This window comes from Diadema antillarum, unplaced genomic scaffold (genome assembly GCF_040938485.1).
Source record: "Diadema antillarum isolate AM-2024a unplaced genomic scaffold, OU_Dant_1.0 scf00000231, whole genome shotgun sequence".
Classification (NCBI taxonomy): Eukaryota; Metazoa; Echinodermata; class Echinoidea; order Diadematoida; family Diadematidae; genus Diadema; species Diadema antillarum.
Window position 1 is genome coordinate 922,911 of NW_027271120.1, and position 21,940 is coordinate 944,850.

General features: G+C 38.6%; 1 protein-coding gene across 2 annotated transcripts in view; it reads right to left on the bottom strand.

The window, feature by feature from the left end:
• The window catches only part of LOC139724814 (sestrin-1-like), an 80,849-nt gene that overhangs the window by 53,641 nt on the left and 5,268 nt on the right, over window positions 1-21,940 (bottom strand). The window contains exon 1 of one of the 2 annotated variants that reach the window (XM_071635938.1): window positions 11,656-12,121. The exons of the other annotated variant lie outside the window; for it this stretch is intronic. Coding sequence (XP_071492039.1) covers window positions 11,656-11,931 — 276 coding nt within the window. The 5' untranslated portion in view covers window positions 11,932-12,121. Of the gene's footprint in view, window positions 1-11,655; window positions 12,122-21,940 lie in introns of those variants that run through there. 2 annotated transcript variants of the gene reach the window in all.

Consider the following 21,940-nt stretch of genomic DNA (forward strand, 5'->3'; position numbering starts at 1 on the left):
ATTAGTAAGAGAGAGATACACTGTACCTTTACATGCATGTGAAATGCATGTGTTTCTACATTTAATGTGTGTGGAGTTACAAAGAGTCAGTGACCCATTACCGAACAAAACAAAATGCGTCATAAAAATAAGTCCTGGTACTAACTCTTGAATAATGGCCATTACAAACACCTGGTGGTTGGCTTTATCATCAAAGCTCAAAGTTTCTACAATTCTAGAAAGTATTCACCTCAGACTTACAGTAGGAATCTTCCTTTTAGTCATACTCAAGTCAAAAGGAGCTGAGCACTCAGAAAAATGATGTAAGAGACAGATCCATTTGTACCTAAATATGTGACGTTTCATGTGCCAAATATGTGGCTTTTAAGACTGAGATTATACACCATACATCATTGTTTGAAGAATGTGTTACAAAGAGGACTACTTTTTTTAGGCATTCGTATATTGTGCAGGAAGTCAATAAAAAGCAAACGTCTGCACAATCTGCTATAGATGACCATTTGAACGTTAAATCTGTTAATTACATGGGAACATGGGATCCTATCATGACATCACAATTTTTTGCATGTAATCTACAAAATCATGTATACTTGTGTATTCTGCATTTAAAAATACAAGAAAATGAGAGCATGTAGGCCTACATGTACACTCAAATTTCTTCTGCAATCCAGAAATTCACACCTACAATGTAGGCTTCTACAACTGAAACAAGTTGGGGGGAGGGGGGAAGCAATCTTACATGTACCACGAACAGGGGCCTGTTGCATAAAAGTTACAATTATGGTAACTTTGCCATCCAATGGTAACTTCCATGGAATTCTTGATTTTGATTGGCTGTTGAGTATTGTTACCATGGCAGTTACCATTGGATGGCAAAGCTACCATAATTGTAACTTTTATTAGGCCTTTCAGTCACGTGACACTTTTTTTCAACCGCTCCGCTGCCCCACACTGAGTCTATGGGGCGTGAAGGTCACTCCATAGGGTTTGCGTGTGCAGCGCTGCCAAGAAGAGTTTTGGGTCGACGGCACCGTCTTTTCAGAAACTCTCCGAAATTGCTCGGAATACCTCGCTAACTTCTGAGGGTCGTAGCATCAATGTGATTGGTCGATGAATTTCCGAAAGTATCCGAACAGACAGAGTAAACATTGACAATTCCGATGATATGTGAAATGGATCACCTATTATGAAGCTTCATGACGTCTGAGCTAAAAGAAAAGTTTGCTTGAAGATTTCATTATCCAGATGCGCCAAGATCCATCCATTTCACACGTAAGTAGATAATATCATGTTTCAAGAAACTTTATGTGAAGTTTCATGGTGAAAAATGATTTCATTTTGATGCTAGAGTGATTTTTAGGCAGCACTGTCCGTTCAATTTCCAAGCGAGTTTTTACTGCAATCACGCAGCTGTCGACAGCTGAGAGCATGTCGAGCAGTGATTTGTTTACGTGAACGATCCATTACGGACAGGTATCGTAGTGTTGCGATGTTTGTGTGTGTGGTCTTTTTATAGCTTTGTAAAAGACGATGCTGGCCTGCTGATCATTTTTATTAATAGTGAAGAGTAATCTTAATGCCAATCGATTAAATATCCGGTCATCATTGTGGCAAAGTTTGCATTTTCAGTTACCTCATTCTGTTGATTTACCTGCATGGCGAATGGATCGTTCCGTTTGGTATGTGTTGTAAACAAGTACGGTAAACAACAAATGCGATGTGTGATAACCCTTGCTGTTGGTACGAAGGAATCGACGATGTTTTAATCAAAATCCCTTGTGGCACGACCCCCCAAGAGTGACTTAATTTGTTTCCATATTTAGTTTATACTATCCTTCACGAAAATTTCGGGTTTGAATGTCAGATTTATGATCAGGTTTTTGTTACCGACCGTATGTTTTGATCAATGTAGTGGTCACGATCGTGCACACTGACTTGCCAATACTACAGTACACGTTATGTATGTGAGCTACTGCACTGTGTACACCTGACCTGCAAAGCAGAGCAGGCTTTGTTCCACTTCGTACTTCGATCGAAATTCGATCGGATTATTTTGACAGCAACTTTCAAAATCCCTAGTTGTTATGAAGTGTCTCTCTCAAATATTCCCTCTGGACGACCTAAAAACTATGAACATTTGACAGATTGAGTTACAGTACTAGTATACAAGTCAGATTGGAGGCCGGAGTAACACCGATGATTTTTTTTTTTTAGCGTCTGGTCGGGCTAGAGTTACTTACAGACAGTAGCAACTTGAAAAGACTTCTTTGCAACTTGCAAGAATTTTTGGAAAATTTCTTCAGTTTCTACAATTCAAACTTCAGTACAATAGTTTACTTGTAACCTGGTATTCCAAGTATAGTTATATTTTGTGAAATTACAGGAGTAAAATTACTGTGAAGTATTTTACGTAATTACAGAATTCATTCTCTGATTCTTCGTACTGAACACCACTGAGCTGGGAGGAAGGGGAAATTACCGTAATTTTTTAAGTGTATGACAAATATCAGCACTTAGTGCTGCTCGTGCTAATAAAGAGGGCACTAGGCCTAGCTATGTCACTAACGTCAACCTACGTAAATATAAAAAGCAGAAATTACACCATTTACATTTAATTTTCTGTGACTGACAAATTGATATTTAGTGTTTTGTTTCAACTCAAGTTTTGAGCAGAAACATTCATGAGTCTTGGCTCGATATTTAGACAGTGTGCTTGAAGAAGAACCAAGATTGATCAGACTAGTGATGATGATTATATGAGACACTAAGCGCTTGACTGTCAATTCATTAGTATTTCCTACAGAGTAGCCTGAAGCCTTCAATCTTCGTATTCTTAGAGTAATTCATGTCAGTTTGATTATGACTTTATTTTCAGGTGACTGGGCGGGTATGTGTGCCTTCTTATTGTCATGGATGTTGAAGGTGACTGCAGTGGTGTAGCCAGCAAACAAAATCCAAGTTCATTCCTTATGTTATATATATCCATCTTTAACCCCCAAAATTGTGACTCATTTATTTTATTTTATTTTTATTATTATTTTTAGATTTCTGGTTTTTCATGTGAACATGTACGTACATGCATGCACACACAATCTGAGGCCAGTGAGGGCGAGACAAATAAGCAAGGTCTTATCCTAAAATTGTGACACTTCAAACTTGAACTTTACAGACTGCAATTCTATATATGTTGTTGTTTTTTTGTTTAAGAAATTTGTTAAAATTTTGCCTCAAGATTTTCACAGGCTCTATAAAGTCATAATCTGGATAACGTTTTGCAAAACAGATTGTTAATCTGTGATTACTGTACATGTAGCCAGGACTCTGAACTATTTTTTAAATCTAATAAAATCAAAGTAAAGTAATCAAATATTGATCATACTTCTTTATAACAGAACATGACTCTGTGTTTCCCTCTGGCCAAGCTGGAAGTGGATCCTCTCAACGACATGTAACAGGCCCAACAAACCTTTCTGCCGTCCAGCCAAGTCAGCTGCTAGAAGAATCCTCTGCAGGCTCATCGCTGCCCCACTCACATTCAGCTCCCTGATAGAGGCCGATCATTGGTGTTTGATGTCATATATAACATATAAGTCACACATGTTCTTCACACTTAATGTGTGCTTCCACATGTGTTATGTAAGTGGAACTGTTATAATGTTTGGATAGTGCTGATTATCCATGTGTTCCCAGTACTGCATCAGTATGCATTTTTCAAACCCAAAATTTAAAACCTGACTGAGACTTGATATAGGTTTTTGCTCTGTATTTCTTTGAAGGCAACTCCAGTAGAGTGAACATAAAGTGAATTTGAAATCACATGGCAGAATACATCTATACATTTCTCAACGATTTATTGAACTTGCGTTTTGTAGTGCTTTGTTTCTATACCTGCGAACTGCAAAAGATGTATGTGTGCCATGAATTGTGTGATTGTGTGTGTGTGTGTGTGTGTGTGTGTATAGTATTGATATTCGTATTTGTCAAAAAATGAAAAATATGAATTTGATACTATTGCAGAGTTGTGGCAGAAAGTGATATGAAGATGAAAGGCAACTTCCACCCAGATATTGCGAACATTTATGGCCAGGGATATATGGACCAATATGAATATTAATATTCATATCTTCATCTGAATATCAGTATTCATATTTGTATGAATAATATTAATGTGGCCTTCTGACAGGATTCTGGCAAAACATGTCATTTAGCAAATCTGCACTTTTTTCCTGGTATTGTTAACCATTACCTATTAACATACATTATATTTTACTTTTTAATATTGATATTAATATTTTTAATGTAATGTTCATGAAAAAATTATTGTAGACTTGTGGGAAAATATTATACAAAGCTATCCTGCAAATTTTGTTGAGTTATTGTGATTCATCACTCTGTTACAAGTATTTATATGCATTTTTATGAATATTAATATTCATAATTTTCAAAATATGAATCATATTTCTTTAAAAACAGTGCAAAATTGTGACACAATCTATCATCATCATATCCTGCAAGTTTCATTGTCATACTTCAAACAGTAAAGGAATTATAGGCAATTTAGTTGTCTGTGTACATGCTCAGGCGGTGCCATTGTTAAAACAAAGTAAAACAAAAGATTGACCTTTGACCCCGGGTTGAAAAATGGGCATGTCTTGTGACATTAAAACGCCTATATCTTTGCAACCGCTTGACCGATTTGAAAAATTCAAAAAGATTTGTGAATGGGAAGAGTAGGGCTTTCAATCTACACTAATTTTTCCTGGCCTTATATCATTTTGAAAAATCACCTAAAATGCCTACTTTTATGCAACGGGCCCCAGGAGCAACCCAATGCAAAGCATCATAATATCAAGAAATAGACACCCAGTGTATGGTACAATGTAACCTGAAAACGTGTCTCTCATACACTATCCATCTCTTGTTTAACAGTCTTATTAGGGTGGATCAGTATATCGTGTGGTGTTTTGGGGTTTTTTTTCAATACACATGAAAGTAATTCTGGTTTGTCAGGCAGTGCAATCTGCACTCAAAACCAAGTACTACTAACTAGATAAATGTTTGGGGAAGTGAAAACAATGGGAGAGGTCATTCCCAAGGTTGGGAACGCATTGTGTTCCCCAGCATTGACCTGCCAGGTGACCCAGGCTGCATCGTGTTTCAATTCAGCAATAAAATGGAGGCAAATCAAGGGAGGAGGCAAAAAATGGGAGTCTTAGCATTACATATAGGATAAGTGGCTTACCACAGTAGTCTTGTACATGTATCATGACCTTCAGGCTGGCAAATTTGTGTCACTGCCGAAGTGTGTAGTCTACAACTTTCATAAAATTCTCAATGAACAAACTGTCAAAATTGTGATGAGCCCCCCCCCCCCCCCCTCCCCCCCCCCCCTTCTGCAAAACCTGTGTCTTCTCTGGTATTAAAAAACTCCAAAATACCTCAAATCACAGGCTACTGCTGAAATCAAGGTACATGTACTACTACTGGAAGTATTTTGTGTACCACATATTGGGTTCTAGCCTTAACAAACAGGAGTGCTTACTTTAAAAATATATGACCAACAGTGTAAGTAACAACTGTGGACAAGTAAGTCCTCCACATTTCTAGGCATAAGCAGCAGAGACCATCTGATCGACTCAAAGATATTCCTATGTAAAGAAGAGGATTGAGGCACACAAGAAAGGTATCTACATCACAGCAAAGAAAACAAGGAATGTGACTTCCTCATTAAGATTGCTTTGATATGTTTTCAACCATGTACTGCCAAAGAAAACATATTTTCCACCTGTTTACTTTAGAGCTATCAAGGGAGATTTAGGAAAAATATCTTCCATTTATTAACTAGAGTAACTGCGTCAGTAAGCGGCCGTGCAGCCGTTCGCGGCAGGTACAACATACACGGTAATATACCGCTAAACACTGCATTGCACTGTTACATGCACACTACACATATACATGTACTAACACACTAGCAATCAACAAAAACCAACCGATAAAATGGGCACGATCTCTGACGAAAGTGAAATTTTCTCACCTAAATGACAACATATCGCATCCAAAATGAAATTTTCGGTACTTCTTAACATAACAGTTAAGAAACAATGGTCCAAGAAACTTGATTTTTTGTCGTTTTCTCGATGTTCATGGATTTTGAAAACATATCCTCACGTAAAATAGAACTTTCGCGAGCCGATGTGGGCCGCTATTTTTTTCGGAAAGTGGATGTTACCATCGAAAAAAAATGAGAAAAACACGAGAAAGACATCAACAACACCGCCAGAATTGCGATCTTGTTTGCGGCCAATGCATGTGCGGCCGCTATTTTCACGTGCTTTCGCAATGGGAATTGGCGCTTACGCAATGTTCGCGAGACATGTGAAGGCGTTCAGCTAAAGATCACGGAGCACGCGCGTATTGCATAGGGATTGTACATCGTGCCGCAAGCAGAAATACTACGTCGCATATCGCCCTTATCGGCGAAAATTGTGACGGGTTTTGCCCTGGTAAATCATGAAAACTGCGTTGGTCAATGGTAAATTTCTTTTATGAAAACAATTGTGTTAATGAATAATCTTGTCTATGATATATGAAATGGTTGAAAATAATTTGCCTGATTTGTTTACAAGTTGGAAAAACCCTTAACAATGCTTAAACTGCCGCAAACGGGATATTTTACTCTAGATAAGGACATTTCACATTGCTGAGTTGTTATACAGTGTAGATTCAGAGCAGACAAATTACTGTATACTGGACAAAAATATAAAACCCTACAATGGTTGGTCAAAATCTGTGCGGAGAACTGCATTACACAGAAATTTTATGATTCATAGAAGTTTGGATTAACTTCAAAATGACAGTATACTGAAAAGCAAGATATTTTTGCAGCATGAAATACACGTGTACAGTGTATTGCGAATTGCCATTGGCGTTCAATACATACAGTGTAGACAAGAACTTTCGCAAGCATTTTCATTTCGCAAATCTTGGCTCTCGCAAAATTTGTGAAATTTAACATTTCTGGTTTACAGTATACAGCTAAAATGCCATTTGTTGCACTGTGACCCTTAATATGGCTTTTCAACAAATCATTTGAAAGATGGATGCTTCCCTCTTTCGACTATCCTGGCAATATTACACAACTTGGTACAAATTCATTCACATAATGTAACCAATGCTGCAAATGCGATTCAGACATTTGGTACTTTTACGAAATAACAATACCTGAACTGCGGTGATTGGTGTTTTGATATTCACTACACTGGACATCAGAATACAATCAGGGCTGAATGTGAACTCAGCAGAACCAACAACAGTCCATATTGGCATCAATGACACGAGAGAAGGGTACAGAATGGGGCTCAACTTTGAACCCCGACTTCCAACAATGTTCCAAGCAGGGTGGAAGTACAAAATTGACACAATGGGGTGGCCACTTCCTCATTCAAATCCTGCCCCACCCTAGCACTGTTTTCATTGGCACCACCTGCAAACCTAAACAACACCACATGGGGATATAATAGCAGAGGCATTGATGTTAATTACAGTATGTATCACACATGCTAGAAGATGACAATGGTGTGAACTTTTAGTCAAGGTGAACCAGTGACATACAAACATTTTGACCGTCACACACCTTTTTATTTTTCATTTTTTGATCTCTGTGTATGTGTGTGTGTTCAGCACTGTGTAGATCACAGAATGAAAGTTGGCAGAAAAGAAGGAAAAAAAAAGCCAGCTCCAATGGCATAAATTATGTTGTACTATCTACAGCAACTCACAGATACTGCTTATCATGCAAAGATAAAATTAAGTGATATAAAGGTCATACATAGTGCAGTCAATCACTTCATCTGTCAGAGATCTCTTGTATTTATTGCAGGATTCCTCTTTCCTCTTTTACCTTTTTCCTGCCCATTCTATTATCTACCTTTCATATATTACAAGAAAGAAAAAAAAAAAGCTAATCACATCAGGGCAACATGAAATCAGTCCATTACGAAAAAATGGTGCCATAAATTCTTTTGATGACAGGAACAATTAACTAGTACATAATGATAAAAACTTTGTACTATAGCTCATAGATTTCATTTTTGTGCTACTCTAACACACCAAAACAAACTCCCCAAATACGAATGCATGTTTTGACTACTATTTGTCTTTCTTACAGAGCAATTTTTTAGATGAAAGAGAGGGAGAAGGAGAGAGAGAGCTGGGGGTATAAAACTCACGAGCATCGCACTTTGAATTCATGGCACTCCGCCTGAGACAGACTATTCAAAATCTTGGAGATCTAGATACAGTTGAACCTCTCGTATCCGGACAAGTCGGGACCGGGGCTCATCCGGATAAGGGATTTGGCCGGATACGGGAGACTCAATGCTTTATACATGTATATACATACACATGTACTGATGTAGCCCATTGTAGTACCACATGTAGTAATGTGTATACTGCAACCTTTTCATTGTTACACTCAGTAACAGACCCCAAAATAGAGGTTCGTGTTTGCAAGAATGAAATTATTTTTTTTAATAAATTCTTGGGATGATTTACCTAAATAATTATTAAGAAATGTATCAAGTATATGTAATTCATTGTGTTTGTGTAGGAGTTCTCAAGGAGTTGGGAATCCCCCTTTCCTCCCGTAATTATTTTTTTTTTAAAATCACGGCGAGATTGCGTCCGTATAATAGAGAGATCCGGATAAAGGGAGGCCGGATAAGAGAGGTTCAACTGTACTAAAGTTGCTACAGACCCCCCGGGCAATATCCTCAAAATTTGGGGTATTTGGGTCCCATCCTACAGCCCTCCTGAAGGGCACCTTCATCATAAATTTGTACCAAATATGTTCCCCCTCCCACTCTCCCCATTGATGATTCATGTCAAGTTTGGTTCAATATTCAGCCCCAGTTTTCAAGAGGATAAAAATGATGATGATGATGATGATGATAAGGTCTTATTTACCCAGGGTAGCCTCTTCAGTGTTTTCACTGCTCTACCAGAGGGCCCTGAAAAATGTGAACAAGTAAAACTTATAAATGCACGAGGCACAGCATACACAGAATAATCACAATAGCTCACTTGAGCTATTCAGCTTTACTAGATGAGCTAAAATATTCCTTTTAGCTTGCTACACAAGATTTATAAATTCTGTATAAGATTCTATTCAGTGTAATTCTAATTTAACTGGGTACCATAAAAAAAAAATGATCACAACTTGCATCTATAGACTACTGTATCTTCCTAGCTTGTACATGTATAATTACAGCACTTCTGATTTGGGGGCTAGCAACTTTCAGAGTTAGGTGGCAACTTTTCAAAAATCACAATATTTCTCAGTCAGTATGAATTATTTCACTGAAAATGGCATCAGCAGAAATATGTATCAATAGGAGGCACTGAAATATATGTCAAAATGCACTAGCTTACTTTATACAATTGTACAATGAAAATAAACTATATTGATAAGTTTTTTTTTCTGTAACAGGACTTTTGCTTACATACATTTGTAGCAAGCAGTAGTTAGATGCTTTTGTAAAACTACTATTTGGACAAGGTGATCAACTATAAAGGGGAATAAAACACATGTCAGCCCTTGAAGAGCTCTCCTTCAATAGAAAAATAGTAAATCTGACGGAATTAATAGGTTTTGGAAGTGGTTTTTATCATTTTTTAATGAAAATATGTTTACTCCAATAAGGGTATGATTTGTTATTGTTGTTGTTGTTTTTTGGTTGTTGTTGTGCTTTGGAAGGGTTTCTTTTGTCTTTATCAGATGCTGTCTCGTTCCTTAACCATCACTTTAATTGCTTTTTACAAGGGATGTGGTTGTTCCCTCTGCGTGTGGATGCAATGTCAATAGAGTTCCTTAGTCTGGCAATTACAATGCATGCGTAAGAATACAATTCATGATTCCCTGCAAGCGCACAATGGAAATCACAGCACTCCCACACTTTTCCGCTGTTGTGACTGATATCATCATTCGGCCAGGGTGTGGCTACATTGATGGTACGAGTCAAGAATCACGTCATAGCCAGCTTCTAATCAACCATTGAATGGTACAGTATAAAGAGATTTTATAATGACAAATATTCTTTTTACCGGCCATATACATGTTTTTTGGAGCCAACTGGAACCATCAGACACCACTTACTGAAAAACAAAAATGACAATAATGTAATTGCCATATTTCTTTTTGAAGGAAGTATTAACATACAACCTGTAAACGTTGAGATGAAGTGTCAATGGAATTGTAATCAGAGAGATCCTTGAAGAGCAAAGTGTACAATGTAAATAAATAACCATTTATAGATGACAGAGTGTTTGCTAACATCTAAAAGTGACTAGATTAACATGCCTCGAGAAGTCCACAAAAGATGTGAAGACAAATACAATATACGTAAAACTTTAATTACCACAGGGTAATCTAAACTACAATGTATGACATAGGGTTTGTATACACTGACATAAAATGTCAGTTTGGGAATGAATTAGAAATTCAGCCGACATTGAAGTTACACTTTCAGAGAGCTTTGTAACTAAACGGATAATCCTTTCATTTTTTTTTAATGCATAGGGCCTACATAAGTCCTTTTTACACATGTGTTTCTAAACCCCGTACTTTCTCTGACCCAGGACTATCGTTAGTTCCGTACCAATTTTTTCAGCTTTTTACACTCGCCAATTAGTCCCATACTAAGCTCTTGTCCGGGGCTAAGGAGAAAATTGACCTTTTTACAGTCATATTTCTTAGTCCGGTACTTTCCAAACCACATGAATATTCATGATTACGCTGTGCACTGTACACGTACATGCACGCACCGGCAGCAATTGATTACCTCGTTTCTGATTGGTCAGTGGGGGTCGGACTTCGTCTCCGTCGCTTAGCCCCGGATTATTTTTTCGTTCTGTTTACACTCGCTTGCTTGGCACCGCAATTGCGGGGTTAGCACTGCAATTGCGGTGCTAACCCTGCTATTTTGCAGGGCCAGATAGTACGGGACTATAGGTGGGGCTAGCCCACTTTGGCAAAAACAAGTGTAAACAGAAAGTGGGATAAGGATAGTCCCGTACCAACGGTGGGGCTAAGGCCCCCCCCTTAGCCCCACCGTTGGTACGGGACGAAGCAAAAATTTACAAGTGTAAAAAGCCCTATAGTGTACCATGGCAGTATTGATTCATTTCACACCATGGACCACCATCTACAGTACACACCAGTCTTAACTGTTTCCTCTTTTACCATCACTTCCATGTAATTACTGACTTCTACTTATACAGGATGTTTGGAGACACTGAAACGTGCCAGCATGCAGAGCTTTATTAATCATGCAAACAATGTATTGATTTCCATTGAAGTCTCTTCCACCAGACCAACAAAGCCACCAACTCCAATGTAACTGTCCTGACATGACCTACAGTGTTTGTAAACTATGATGTACAATTGTACACAGACACAACCAGGCACACTATAAACATTTGCAGGTATTAATACACTCTACATCATACCACACAGTCTTTCACTTTATACATGATTTACAGGGTCATAAAAATTGATGGTTACCATACTTCGACAGAAGCAACCTCAAACTTGAACTGACAACATAGGAACCAAATGTAAGTGGGCAAGGTGCCAGGTTTGTGATGCCCCAAACTGACCTGCATGGGTATAAATGTTCTGCAGCGTTTCCCCACCACGCACTGCTTGCAGGTCAGGCTCTCCGAGTTCTCCCTCTCCCTGAGCGCTGGCTGCATTTCGTTCTCGTCACTTTCGGGACAGCCCTGCCTTCCCATCGCAGATTCTTCTCCTGCGAGAGTATCATCCAATTCCGAGCGATTCAAACCGTATCCTTCCACATGCCGATTGCCACTACTAGAGGTGGTGCATATAGCATTTGTGAGACCAAGCATTCGGCTGTTTTGTTGTGGTTCCATGAACTACCATGCTCCACCCAAACACCAGAGCCTTACGCAATCCCACGCTCGAATAACAACAAAACGTCCTTCCTGAATTCAACTTCAGTTCAGGACGCACAGATGATAAGGAGACGAATTCAACCAAATGTGAATGGAGCCTGCAGTATCTGCAGTAACAATGCCGGGATATTGCATCACACTGCTGGTAGGGGAATCAGCTGCTCCATGAAACCCCCCCCCCCCCCCCCCATGCATATGCATGAAATTCACACAAACACACAGACACACTCACATACACACCACTACAGGCTATGGCTGATCAGGCTGATGCAACATCCTTCTTATGGCTATACATAGTTTTATGGCTACATTCCCATGCATCCGGTGCTTTATATACACTCTTCATGTGTGTGTGTGTGTGTGTGTGTGTGTGTGTGTGTGTGTGTTCCTGATCCTGCTGCAAGACAGGAGAGCCAGCACCCTGTTCCACACCTGATTGGTTGCTTGGTGGAGGCACGACAGAGGGTGTGTCCTCATAAATATTCAACATGTATCATTTTATGATTATCCTAGTCTTCCTTCCAAGCCAGTGTGATTCCCTTATCATGCGTAAAATTCTGATTTCAAAAGGACTTTCAGGGAGATTTGGGCAGATGATTAATGCAAAGCTGTTTTGATTACGTGTTGGACATGTACGACTTTTTCAAATGCTGAAAAAAAGTGGAACCTGAAACTCGTTTGAGCTAGAAGCACATTTCTGTAGAGTTGATAAAGATACAGAGTCGTTTTGAAAGCACATATTGCACATTTGTACATTTCGTATGTAAGTTAAAGGACAAGTCCACCTTGATATACATGTACATGTACATGTGAATTGAAAGAATGCAGCAATTTTAAGAGAATACATCAATGAAAGTTTGAAGGAAATCGGACAATCCATTCAAAAGTTATGATTTTTCTAAGTTTCAGTGCCACCATCGCTGGATGAGAAGATTACTACAGCTTGTAATGTCACATGTGTAGATTGATATAAAGAAAAGGGAGTGTGAAGAAAATTGAACATATTTTTCTATCACTTTTCTCGCATAATAAAAGAGCGCTTGACTTGCCTCTTTTAGAACGTAGGTGGAATAATACGACCCTTTGATATGTCAGTGACAAGTCGATGGATAGTGTACTTTTAAAAAAAAAATAAAATTTTGTTAAATTCTCTTTACATTTTTATATCATTCTATGCATAATTTTCATAATTATCATTACCATTACTATTACCAATATCATCTTCATTGTTATTATTATTCTATTTACACTTTGATATGTTTGATAACTTGCATTTGTTGGTTGACTCTCACTTTCATTTTGTTGCCCTCTTCTTGGTACACCAGGTTAGGGCTCGTTGCTTGCTCAGCCCCCCCTCCCCCCCCCCCCCCCCTTGCTGTTGCTATTTCACTCTTTCCCTTTCTTTATCTCTCTGTTGTTCTTTATCTTGTTTGATGTTGGCTCCCTATTCATCCTTATCTTTCAAAGGTTGCCCCCCCCCCCAAGGTCCACATGATCATCACTGACCCTCCTCTGCCCTTTGTCTGTCCACCCTCGTATAATCCCCCTCCCTTTACCTGTTGGGCTCCTTGCCCATGACCTCCAAATCTTCCTTTTGTTTTCTTTGTTCTGTGTCCCTAGCCCTCTCCTGACTGTTCTTGTTGTGTATAGTCCTTACAAATATATACACTTGTACTATGTGCTTGTTTTCCCTGCCTGTTTTGTCATTTTGCCTCTGACAAATATTCTGCTAGGATTGAAAGGTCAGGTCCTTTTGACTTCATTCTATGCATATGGCATCCTGAACTACATAGATGTCTTCTCATCCAGCAGTGACTGTGCAGAAACTTCAAAAATTCATAACTTTTGAACAGATTGTCCGATTTCCTTAAGCGTTCACTGATGTGTTCTACAAATATTGCTTCGTTCTTTCAATCAACAAACATATGAAGGTGAACTTGTCCTTTAACCTCTGCTCCTGGGGTCAAACAGTGCAATGGAACTGCCTTCTTCTCAACCTGACTTGCGATGGAGATGAAAAACAACAACTCGAGAAATGCAGTCTGAAAGGCCTTTGCAAACACGTTTTGATAGTAGGTATTGAAACATGTTTTGACGGTGGGTATTAAAACATGTTTCCAACATGAGAAAGATGATATACACACAGCCGTAACATCTGATCAAAGAAAGTTTGAACTATACCCAAGATAATCTCACAAGTAAGGAAAGTTATGGACATCTGAGAAACAGGTTGAGTAGCCTGAGCATATTATCTTTATTGGGATGTCTTCTACTGTGATGTACACATGTGAAAGCACATTATTATTACACTGTATTGGGAAATGGTTTCCATACAACAAGAAATATTTTATTGTCAACTGCTATGTTAGAGGTATCAAAAATTATTGAGATAAAGCTTTAATAGGCCTAGTATACTTAACACACCTGTTTACCTTAAATTTACCAAAAACGCTTAAGAGATGAAATTCAAACTGTTATAGGTGCCATAGGACCAGATATCTACTAGCCATAGCATTAATAACAATGGGGGGGGGGGGGGGGGGGGAGGGGGGAACAAGCACATCTCCTATAAAGTATAATGTATTGTATCTCATGTTCACTGAACAGCAAATCAAAAGCAGTGGATGCAATGTAAGTACTACAGTGTACTATACAGGGTGGCCCAAAAAGAATGGAACACCTTAGATCTTTAATTACAGCATTGTTGTTGCAAATATTTCATTATTTTGCATACTATCGGAAAGGCCATTCTCTTTCCAATAGAATGACACCAAGTTCTTTAATTTTAGTTGATGCGTTATGATTTTAAGACCATTTTAGTGAACCCTTGCAATTTTCCAAATGTGATCATTTTGCACTCTCAGAGATATCGAAATCAGCGACAATTCAGCTTGCCATAGTACACGTAGTGTTCACAATGTGTGGAATGTGGGGCGGACGGTGTGATTTTCATTGTCCGTTATCCATGGGAATGTAACGACCTGTTGGGCTTAATGAGATGCTAAATTTAGATGGAAAATAGCGAGGTTTATTCAAAGGCATGAGTGGCAGTGCTGACGTGAGTTCATGAGTGGTTTAGGAATAAAGCATGTACTTTTAATTAAGTAAACATTGATAAACACAGTGAGAACTGAAAATGTTGCTGTGTCAGTTTATGAACGAATTAAGAGGTATCTCACCCGGCTTGAAACTAGTTCGCGACTGCAGAGCAGTTGCAGAGATGTCTCCGCTATAGTCTACGACTCTGAGACATCTATTGTGAAATTACGGTATCTCCGAGCAGTCGCAAGAAATTTGAAGACACAATTTAACAATGTGGCTGACCGATTTTAAAAATTCTCAATCTCAGCTCTCTGACCTTTATAATTAAGTTCAGATGGATGAAAACTATAAAGAAAATCAAGCATAATGAAGATCATGAATTAATTATCAAGATATCTATAAATTTGCTTAACTGGTGCGAGCGCAGATCCAGGATTTTGAAAAAAAAAAGGGACGCGAATTCGGCTAAATCCACAAGCACCCGGCTTCTTCCCCGAATATTTTATTCTCCATGCCAGCGACGAAAAGCACGAAAGAGGGAGCCGGGGTGGGGTGGGGGGGGGGGGGGGGGGGTGGCGTTTGCTGATAGAAAAAAACTTGCCCTTCGTGTACTTGCTACCCTGTTCACAGAACCACCTAGTGTGCATTTTGTAGAACTTGCCTGGTATGATTCAAGTTTTACTAATCCACTCATAGATACAGATTCTCACTGTATTTATCAATGCATACTTACAATTAAAAGTACGGCCTTTATTCCTAAACCACTCATGAACTCACGCCACTACCAATCACGCCTTTAAATTAACCTCGCTACTTTCCAGCTAAATTTAGCACTTCATTGAGCCCAACATGTCGTCTCATTCACAATGATAACGGACAATGACAATCACACCGTCCGCCCTGCCCACTCTCTCTTCCATTCACAGTAAAGAGCTGTTGTCCACATTCCACACATTGTGAACGCTACTGGTTCTATGGCAAGCCGAATTATCGCTGATTTCGGTTTCTCTGAGAGGGCAAATTGATCACATTTTGAAAATTGCAAGGGTTCACAAAAATGGTCCTTAAATCATAACGCATTAACCAAAATTAAAGAACTTGGTGTCATTCTATTGGAAAAAGAATGGCCTTTCCAATAGTATGCAAAATAATGACATGTGTGCAACAATATTGCTGTAATTAAAAATCTTAGGTGTTCCGTTCTTTTGGGGCCACCCTGTATAGGCCTACATTGTACAAGTGTCTGTGGTTTTGCACATGACAAAGCAAAAGCATCAGATTACCACCCCCCCCCCCAAAAAAAAAAAAAAAAAAAACCAAAACAAAACAAAACAAGACAAAAGCAGGCACAACGAAAAAAATAACAATGACGATCGCAGAGAGAGACCTCTGGCAATGTATTGTACCAGGTACCAAAATATTTGCCTAACAATCATGCTGCATGCCAGCAAACTGGAGCATGAACCCTGGAGAAAAGCTTCATTTACATGGTATCACCACATCCAGTTTGTACACACACAAAATCTGAGACTCTACATTACTAGTGGACTGTTGTAAATTTATGCTAACACTGCTATTGAGTTCTCAATTCAGCTATGCTTAAAATGTGGTCAAAAAACAAAAAACAAAAACAAAAACAAGCAAGTGGTTGCACCTACAGTACACCATGATGTGCATGTAAAATCAGTATGTGAAGTGATAACCTGTATCAAAGGGATATGTACATGTATGTTTTAACCATCCCTGCTTGTTTTGGGGTTTTTTCCGCTACATACGGTTCAGATTAGAATTAATCATTTACATGTAGTACATTTTTGTGCATGTACTTCAAAAGCTGTATTTCTATAATAGACTACAGTGTAGAGATATTTTCACGAATGAGGAGGTCAGACATTCCCGCAAGATTTTTTTTTTCATGATTTGACACTGACGCTATCGTATATCATGCACTAATACCTGTTTGTACACGATAACAATCAGGTGGATCAGTGAATCGGTGAAAACCAAAATTTGCCAAAATTAAACCCCAGCTAAAATAACAGCTCTTAGAGTACAATGTAAGTACTGTAAAACGAGGAATGTCCGCGTGCATGTAATATAATTTCGCAAATTTCGTGAGTGCCTGTCACAAATGTACACACTAGTAGTTATGTACATGTATGATGTACTGTATGCATGGTTGTTTTAATGTGTATCTACACAGGTGGACCAGATTAATGGAGAACATTCTATGTGGTATACATATAGTACATACAGGCTGACCAGATAAGTGGAGAATTTTCTAGGTGGTATACAATGTAGCTATACAGTACATGCATGTAACAGGAAATACATTATAGCTCACTCAATCTAGAATGATTTCATCCATTCCAGAAAGTTCTGGGAAGTGCTTACATGTTTGGCTGAGTGAGGCACTGTCCCTGTAGCCCAATGTGATTGGTAGTTATTCTTGGTAATGATGTTTTGTACATAGTTAGGCAGTGAGTCATCCAGGTTTCCTGGAACTTGGACGAGCTAGAATGTGTGGCCCCAGGTTGGAGAGAGTTACAGAATGTGCTAGAAGGGGGTGAATGGATAGTATATAAGCCAGAGAAATTCTGCAGTAGGCAGAGTACCCAACACCTCTGCTCTGAGAGTTACATCACTTCTGGCTCTGAAGTGACTTGTTATAGTCAGTCCTGTGTTACCTGCTGACCTGTTATGTTTGTGGAGATAAGGCCTGGGAGACATTTTTGCCTGCAGAGAATTAATGTGCCTACATTGGAGATAGACTCCATATTTTTCTGTCAGTGGACATTGCTACGGCAAAGCTGTGATGGGCTGGATTTTTAGCTGAACATTATTAAGTGAATCATCATTCAACGCATCAACTGGACGTGGTCGTCACAACGTTTGGATTCTGCACGTTTCCCCGTGGACATATATCGTGGATTTTACCCCGGATCTATACCGTGGACTATCGTAACCTGCACCTCTGGAGTTACGTCAGAGGAATCATTCATCGGTGCATCAAGGATCATTCGTCTGTGCATCGAACATCGTATCTGGACACTATCAGGGAACTGTAGCGACTTTGTGATAGTTTGGATGCATGTAAGTGATTCCATTACCGATTTGTAATTGTTTCTATTGATCATTGTTGTACTGATATGACGCCGATTACCAGTCTGTACCCACAATATTACTGTTAATAAACCACCTGAACATCAGTTGATTGTTTCTTTTGTGCGATCATTCTCGGAGTGATTTTGGTCGTAACAGTGCCAGAATTCGCAAAATTAAAATGCACGCGAAAGTTCTCGTCTACACTATGCATTAAACACCAGTGGCAATTTGCCAAAATTTAATGCCACATTAAAGGCTGACGGCTCCAATTCGCAAAAATGTCATGCCGCGATATAGCTGTTTCTATTCTACAGTAAATGGTTAACTTAAATACAAAAATAATGATTGTAACTGTTTAACAGCAAAATTTTCCAATATGTTCAGTTGTACAATTTATATATTCATGCCTTAGTATTTGGGGTTTTATCTTTTTTGAACAGCAATTTTTTTTTTTTTCTAAACTGATCCACTACAATAATATCAAACCAGAGTTTCCAACACTTTAACTTAAGAAAAATTGTGTAATTGTGAAGTATGTCTGGACAAGGATGGAGAATGATATACATGCATCATAAATAGAAAAAAACACACACAAACACACACACACACACACACACAATCACGAAAAATATCATGTTCCTACATTTGGTCAGTACAACAATGAAACCTCTCTGTGGTACGTTGCAGCAAAATCTGAAAAACTCCTATGTGTTGATCGCTCTCTCTCTCTCATTTCATTTGTGCAGAGGTTTGACAAGTATGAATTTCAATGAAAATAAACAACAATTTGATTATAAAACAAGAGCCAGATGAAGTCTATTCGAATTCACCAGAAGGGGTAGAAAAAAAAAAAAAAAAAAACCTTTGACAAGCTCACGATGCAATTTTTATGTACAAGTTCATACCTATCTTTAGCAACCTAAAAGCAATTTGCACCAGATACAATTGTATACTGCGAATGGAAAATTCCACTGACACACCACTAAGATCTAACCAATCAGAGAGCTCCATTTAACACACCTCGATGGCACATTCTACCTACATGTGATCACAAAATGTGGGTTCATTTCCAGGGTCATTGTATTGCTACTATGATCACCAGCTGACACACAGACAACCTCAACACCAACTTTAGTGTGTACAATGTACACCTGAGACTAGTTACAAGTAGTCTGCTAGCATTCAGACCCATCCTTCTATACTCACTACTCCATCTCTATCAAAAACCCTTTAACACTGTGCTTTATTCATTGATTGGAGCTTTCTTCATTAAGTGGCACAGGTGGGGGGGGGGGGGGGGGGACTTATTGCCAAAGAATGTGGATTACCTAATCCCCCAAATCCCCATTGTGTCACAATGGCCTTTTTGTTGGACTGAGATACCCCTATCAGCTGCACTCTACTGTACTTGAGTAAGCCTGCTATTTAATGCTAACTTTATGAGGAAACTCAAACCCGAAGAGAAATGTGGATTGAGTGAAAGCAGCAACATTAGTAGAACATCAGTGAAAGTTTGAGGAAAATTGGACAATCGATGCAAAAGTTATGAATTTTTAAAATTTTGGTGTTGGAACCTCTGGATGAGGAGACTAGTAGAGGCTATGGCGTCATGTGTGGACAACAATGTAAAGGGAATTTCACAAAAATTAATTTTTCATGAAAATTACATATTTCATCAACTAGATACTGACATACATGTACAACTGTATGCTAAGGGTAGCAACTATTACCCCTGCTTTCTGAAAGCAGTTAGTCAAGTGCTCTTTCAGTATGCTAGAAAAGTGAATTTTTGTGGAATTTTCTCACATATTTTCATATGATATCTCACACATTAAATATGCCATAACCTCTAGTAGTCTGAAAACTGGCGTTCCTGGTTACTACAGCTACAAAATCATGACATAGAATGCAGAAATGCATTTTCTAATAGAGCAACCACTGGAATAGATTTATTGCAATTTACATATGTGCATTTTAGTATTCTATGTATGATAAACAATCTGCAGAGTGTGTATGATCACTGCTATTCTCTATCTCCTCTTGCTGGTAATCTTTTATACCCCGTAATCAACCCTTGTAATAATGTTGATACTATCTAGCCCAGAAAACATTTATGATTCAATTGTAAATACTATACCTTCAGCGTAGTCATGAAAACTGCATTTATGATATACAATGTACATAATCTATCTTCCATGCTAGTATTAAAGGACAAGTTCACCTTCATAGACATCTGGATTGTGTAAATGCAGCAATGATAATGAAACATCAGCAAGGGTTTGAGGAAAATCAGACAATCCTTTTAAAAGTTATGAATTTTTGAAGTTTCTGCTCAATCACTGCTGGATGAGAAGACTACTAGAGCTTGTGATGTCACATGTGTACAACGATATAAAGAAAATATAAAGAAAATTCAAGATATTTTCACTTTTCTCACTTAATAAAAGAACACTTGACTTCCCTCTTTCAGAAGGCAAGGGGGAATATTACCCTTAACATACGTCAGTGACGAGTCGAGGAAATGTGCACTTTTTTTTTTTTATGTAAAATTTTGTAAAATTCTCTTTATATTTTCTTTATATCTTTGTACGCATGTGACATCATACACTGCAGTAGTCTTCTCATCCAGCAGTGACTGTGTAGATACTTTAAAAATTAATAACTTTTGAATGGATTGTTCGATTTTCCCCAGACTTCCACTAATATGTTCAGATACTAATATTGCTGCATTCGCTTAATCCACATGTACAATTTATATGAAGGTGGACTTGTCCTTTAAACATACCAAATAAAAAATTGGAGTCTAAAGGACTTCATGTATAGCAGCAAACACCTCTCCTAAAAAGAGTTCATTGGGTCCTATCATTTGTGTGATATCCATTCATCACTTTATACTCCTGTTTCAATGTCTTTGAAGCTTTAACATTATTTTTTAACAAATATTCCTAAGATCACTGTAAACGCTCAAAAGGCCAAATGCGGTCCCAAAAACAGCCGCGCATTTGGCCAAGCTCTGAAGGTAGTCTCGGCCTGGGCTCAGCCTGGGCTCGGCCAGGCTTACTGTAAACACAAACTGGGCCAAACACGGTACCAAATTGTGACCGGCGCGATCCCAAATAATCGTTTGTTTACAAGCAGAGCGCCACTACAACAAAATATTGAAAGGTTTGATTTAAAAGCCCCAGCTGAGCCCTCCCCTGTAAACGCACAGAATTGCGAAGTTACGTACCGCAATTGCGGCAATGCTCGGCCCACTGTAAACGAGGTCCTACATGTGAAATGCACACACACTAGATGGAGCATACTGCACATTCTTTATTCATTGTTCATCACGACATCAGTTGGTGCTGCACCACAGCCACTTCTGAGGGGAACCTTTTCTGTTTTCAATGGTCCACATTCATTAATCAATGATCTAACAATGTTCATAGCAGCTGCCTCTTTGGGGGCATTTCATTAACATTTTGTGCAACCAAGTTGTTGGACAAATTTGCTCTCAGCCAATCAGAAGCAAGGATTTCAGTAGCTTGTAACAGTTTGTCAGAAAAATATCCAACCAAAACGCTTCATGAAATGGCCCCCAAGTTTATGCACCATGACAAGTGCACATCAACTCAAAGCCCTTTGTGCACAACAGTGCAGTAATTATTGATACTTCCCAATGTAGTAAAACCCAAGTAGAGTGCATATTTTGATTTTTGCAGGTTTATTTTGTCTATGAGACTAAAACAGCCAATGTATGTGATATTCAAGATGAAAGTAAATGAAGGGTTTGTTTGCAAAAACCGATAAGTCCATTTTTGAAGGTTTTGAAGTACGA